The following is a 6,000-nucleotide window of genomic DNA, read 5'->3' as shown; positions in this document are numbered from 1 at the left end:
GTCAAAGGCTCGTGTTCATAAGTCAAGGAAAATTTAATATTCATTAAATGATAATTTTATTAATTTTTCCAAGTAACTTTGCTAACAACTTCTTCCACCTTTTAAAATGACTTTTTTTTTTTGGTATGCAATAACTTCTAAAAAAATGACAGATATTACTAGCACATAATCATTTTTACATATGAAACCAACTATACGGCATTACTTTTATTTTTATCTATTCATAACCACTTTTACATGAACCAACTATATAACATTACTTTTATTTTTATGTTAACCATTCATAACATAACACTAGCAAATTATGAAATAAAAAAATTTGTATGTATAAATTTGATTATTTTAAAATACAAAATCAAATTATGCTCAAATATTAAGAAAATGAAATTAAAGCAATAGCATACAAATCAATTTAAGGAATTTTTTACTTTATTTATAAATTGATTTTTTTTTTCCCCAAATCAAACTCATAATAGTAAAGCCCGGAGCATGAAACAGTTTTTTTTTTAAATACATTTTTTAGTGACTAGGAGAAAATTAATTAAACTCTGGAGTGTTTAAATTCGAAACATTGAGGCACTATGAAACAATTTTAACCAAAGGCAAAACAAACAATAAAGTACCCGGCAGTAAATACTTGAGAACAACAAGATCCAAAAATTTAAATAAAATAAAATAAAATAACTCATTTTCTATTTCCAAAAGAGAGAAAAAAAAAAAAAAATCAATCAAACATGAAAATTATATACACGGGTCAAACATTCTCACTGGACCCAAGGCTGCGACAATTATAGTGCAAACCGAAATTTGCCACGTATTCACTATTCAATCCGATTTATCGTACCGATGTCCATAGACTCATCAACACAGTCTCCCATTGTCGTTTTTCTCAAACCTCGATCACATAACACCGCCCGCATCACTTTCTTTAAACTATTATAACTCACCGAGTCATCTCCGAGTTCTCCCTCTGAGTTTGCCGAGTCTCTCGCTCAACGTCCGACTCGTTCACTGACCCAGTAGTAGCACCACCACAACTCACTTCTACGTTTCCCACTGTCGGAGACGACATGTTTGACCTCCTGTCTCTGCTTAAAATCCTCGTAAACGACAACATGCGACTCATCGGCGATCTAAACCCGCCTTGACTCGCCGGCGAGTCAGAGAACTCGTCCCTGAAATTCTCGTTCCTCCTCGGGATTTCAATACTCACACCCGCGAAATCTTTTAGTCTCGACCCACCTGAAGACGATGTCTGACCCGGACCCGAACCCGAACCCGTATGTCCATCCTCATGCTGACAATCGGAGCACAACTCCGAACTCGAACCCGAATCCGGTTCGTTAATCGAAATAACGACCTGGTCTGTGTTCTCCTGATCCGGTTCAACCGCTGACCGACAAAGCGGACAGGTGGAGTGAGAGTGAAACCACATGTCAATACACCCAATGTGGAAACTGTGCTTACACTTGGGCAAAGTCCGACCCGTTTCGTTCTCTTCGAATTCGGACAAACAAACCGCGCACTCGGGCAATTCCGGGTGGGTCTTCTCAGAGTAAACAAAAACAGGCAACGACGCGAGGACAAACGCGTCGAGCCCACGCGTGCCGCCGGCGGAGACGGTCACGGCGTTGCCGCTGTTTGGATTAGAAGGGTCTACGTAGAACACAATCCGTGTCCTGCGGCGTGCGCGACGGGATTGGCGACGACGCGCCCGGATTAAGTACCAGCGCGCGTAGAGGTGGAGGCAGACCATAAGAACCACCACGAATAACAGTATCACTATCGCACTTAGCATTATTTTCCCACTCAACTCGTAGCCCCTGCCACTCCCGTAGTTGTAGGTTTGGCCTGAATAACGATTACTTGTTGGATCTGAGTCACCCATTGTTGTGTTTCGTTTGTGTAAGAGACACTGAGTCTGAGAGAGAAAGATAGAGAGAAGGATTTAGGTTTATGAGGATTTAGAAATGAAAAGAGAGAGAGAGATAGAGAGGTTTATATATTGGTAAGGAGAAGGAAAGTTCTTGAGGGTTTCGGGGTTATAGTTTCAAAATGGGAAATGTAGCTATATGGTCTCTCTAAAAGGTTCGCTACTCTTGACTGCTCAGCTATTTGCAGTCTTAAAGTCTCATTCGGACGCCACGCTTGACGCGGTTTCCCTTTGAATTTACTAAAATGTCCTTCCCTTTTTGTTTTCTTCTAAAAAAGAAAATTTTTTCAAAAATTGATATTAATTAATTATATAATAATAGTTTTGGTATCTAATTAAATTGTTGCTATTGTGTAAAAATTTACAAAATCCAGGTAGAATTTGGAGCAATAATTATAAATGTATTCTAATATAACTCTAGAAGATCCTAATCCAATAATACATCATTTATATCAATATATATACTTATATAGCTTGCAAGTTTCACAACTGTAGAGTCCACACAATGAAATGTAAATGTATATTCAATATATGAGATATTTTCTTGTTTTAAAGATTTTAGGATTTTGGTATGTTTGCTGCAAAAATTATGATTTTTTTTTTTTATAAGTATATCGAATTTTTGATACATCATTATTTATATATATAAAATAGAATTTTAATTTATGATTTTTGGTCCATGATAATCGGTTTTTATCATCAAGTCAAAAGATATAAATTGGTTTTTGGAATTATTTGACTTGACGTCGGTATATTTTAAATACATAAAATGATGTGATGAAAGCTAATTCACTTATTAGAAAATCGAAAGATAAGGTTAAGAATAATTTTATAATAGAGTTACCTAGATATGTTGTGACATGATAAAGAAATAAAGTGGGAAAGGGGTTGGATTCAGAATTTTCTTCATGACGAAGTAGAAAATAGGGTGCATTATTACATATTGACAACGAATTATATTAATTGGCGAACTGAAATAAGTACCATATAGATAGACTTTCGTATTACAGGAAATGACTGCATTTCTATTGACTAAGACTGGTGATGGAGATTATGTCTTCCAATTCCTCTATAATATAATCCTTCTTTGAAGGTTTAACCACAAAAAAAAAGGTCCTATGTTTTTTTTTTTTTGAATGTATTTTTAGCTCAAGGTTGGTTGGGTCATACTCATAGACTTATAGTTGAATCTTTTACATATTTTCCCACAAAACGACCGAATTTGGTTTACAAAGTATTGCTAAGGCTACCTCTGCAGTATAATGTTGTCTACGTTAGCTTGGGCTGATATAACGGGTTCATTGGGCCCAATCAAAATGGACGTAATTGCTATAAAGCCCAGACAAAAAAAAAGACTGCAATAGGCCCAATGTCCTACACCATTGATCAATCACCTATTAGGCCACCGAGTGAGAGTGATGCCCACGCTCTAATGAACTATAGTTTAAACTGCAAAATTAAATAAATATATAAATAAATTTGAGAAATCATAAAATAAACATGTAAATAAAATAAATAAGCACCCCTGAATTGCCAGTTAAATTAAAATTTTAACCACCTGATATAATTCAAACTCAAGTTTTCTCAGGCAACAACAATATAAAATATAAAGTAAAAGGACTTTAGAGAATTGTAGCCAAATGTTTTCTAAATGAAACCCTATTACAATATATGTCTCAAAATTATAGAAATAAAATCATATCTCAAATTCCAAAATTACAATCTTTGAAAATTGCATAACGCACTAACTATTCTAATTATATGGATTACGATATGAGCTAAAACTTGAAAATAAATCTTTATTAAAAAGTTCAACATCAACCTCAATATGAAATCCATTATTTTCATTATACTCCAAATTCAGGAAATGATTCTACAATGGACCTATAAAAGTAATTTTGGTCAAATTAACAAAATAAATTGGGTTTTGAAAACAACATGTCTGGTTTGCATGAGTTGCCAAAAACCTATTGAATCTAACTAAGTTTTATTGGTTCAATTGCATAAATGGTCCAATTAAACAACCGAACTGGCTTAAGTATCAATTCACATGGTCACTCGTTCGATCCTGGTCATTTTGGAGTTCATAACCATGGATGCAACCTCTTTTTTCCCAACTCATTGAAGTGGTACATTATAATTGGACAATATCATTATCAACAACAAATTACAAAACCTTAATCCAAAAAGGCTAATTGATTTACATCATAAGACTTCAATTATTTATTTGCATTTGTTTTTTCAACAAATGTGAAATAGTCAACACATGTGAACTTGGTCTCATTAAGAGTGTCTGTCTCCGATTCTCACAAATCGTATGCATGAAACATGTGAGAGGGTATGTTCTCTTCGCCGTGTTCATATGTAACTCATTTTTTAGATAATGTATTCAGTATAACTTATAGTCATAGAAGGTTAGCAATGATAATAATAATAATACTAACTAATAATTTTGCAGATGAAGCCCGTGTCCATCTTCCTATTCAATATTCAATAAATTATTTTATCGTTCTATCCGTGACTGTGAGCAGTGATGAATTTGGTTTCCAAATAATCAAAAATTCATAAAAAAATGTGGCGTTCACGTGAAGCTCATGTCCATTGCTCAGCCATCGAGACAATAAATACTGTCTGGCTTTTGGGTCCATAATCGTCTCCATGAAAGCCCAAAGTATGGTTTTTCTTTATCCCTAAGGGAGGAGATAAGTTTTGAACTCGTTTTATTCTTTAAATTATTACCATACCTTGTCAATGAATTTATTACCATATCGAGATCCTTGTGATTTGCATAATTATTACCCTCTATTGTATTTCATTTTCATGTTAGTAACTCTCTTTCCTGCCAGAGAGGGCAGGGGGAATACACGTAAGAGTAAGTTTGTATTAAATTCAACAAAAACTGGAGTTTTTAAGCTTGTATTAGTTTTCCTTTATTCCCCTGTTTTAAGATTGATTAAACGGGGCTTATACTTTGTAACTGTGTTTGGTTATATCAATAAATACTTCTATCTTTTACCTAAAAAAAAAAAAAAAGAGTAAGCAAACATTGTGGGTAAGAGTCTATATGGATTAGTTTGAGAAATTCTCAAGTCTCAACCTAAAATGTAGAAGCCAACTCAACGCAATTGACATGACATTGGGTTGAATTAATTCGGTTGACAGCACTTACATGTTTTATATGTTATTAATTAAAAAAAATGTTATGTTTTGTTTACAACAGTTTCTCAATAAATCTTAAGTGGAATGTCGTGGTGGATTATTATTGGTGGCAAAAATGTAATTGTAGTAGTATATTTAGATTAGAATCAATAACGTTACTCAAAACAAAACAAAAAAAAAAAAAAAATAGAATTAATAATAACTTGTTACCTATGATTTGTTGTGAAAATATTGCTGAAGTAGTGTTGCTAAAAAAAAAAGTTTAAACTTTCATTAATTACTTAATTACATTTTTAATAAATTATTATAATTCACATAATTATATGTCAAATTTCCAAATTTGTCAAAACTAATTCTTAAAAGTTTAAACACCTCTTTCTCAAAAAAAAATTAAAAAAAAAAAGAAGGAAGTTAAAACACCTAATTAAATCAATCCAAACTCGTCTGACCTTAAACGCAAAATAAATTTTCAACTCATGAAAAACCAACTCGAAATGTCTAGTTGAGTTAGGTTAGACCAATTTTATCAAGTTAGTGAGTTGGAATATTTGATGCACACCCCTAGTTATGGGTTGCACGTGCTAAATACGAGATTGCTTCCCAATTAAAACACCTCTTTCTAAAAAAAAAAAGGTTAAAACACCTAATTAAATCAATCCAAACTCATCTGACCTAAAACTCAAAATATATTTTCAATTCATGAAAACCAACTCACGATATCTAGTTGGCTCAGATTAGACTAATTTTGTCAAGTTAGTGAATTTGAATGTTTGATGCACACCCCTAATTATGGGTTGCACATGTTAAATATGAGGTTGTTTCCCAATTAAAACACCTCTTTCTCAAAAAGAAAAAAAAAAAGTTAAAACACCTAATTAAATCAATTCAAACGCATCTGACTTGAAACT

General features: G+C 33.1%; 1 protein-coding gene across 1 annotated transcript; it reads right to left on the bottom strand.

The window, feature by feature from the left end:
* Positions 1-634: 634 nt before the first annotated feature.
* Positions 635-2,085, bottom strand: LOC115950973 (RING-H2 finger protein ATL2). The gene has a single exon (XM_031068259.1). The coding sequence runs from the start codon at positions 1,886-1,888 to the stop codon at positions 944-946; it is 945 nt and encodes a 314-aa protein (XP_030924119.1). The 5' UTR covers positions 1,889-2,085; the 3' UTR covers positions 635-943.
* Positions 2,086-6,000: the final 3,915 nt, after the last annotated feature.

Source organism: Quercus lobata, chromosome 6 (genome assembly GCF_001633185.2).
Source record: "Quercus lobata isolate SW786 chromosome 6, ValleyOak3.0 Primary Assembly, whole genome shotgun sequence".
NCBI lineage: Eukaryota > Viridiplantae > Streptophyta > Magnoliopsida > Fagales > Fagaceae > Quercus > Quercus lobata.
This window is presented reverse-complemented; position numbering and strand designations above follow the sequence as displayed.

What these genes read in the sequence shown, in the direction of transcription:
- LOC115950973 (XM_031068259.1), bottom strand. Translation starts at nt 1,888, where the DNA reads ATGGGTGACTCAGATCCAACAAGTAATCGTTATTCAGGCCAAACCTAC.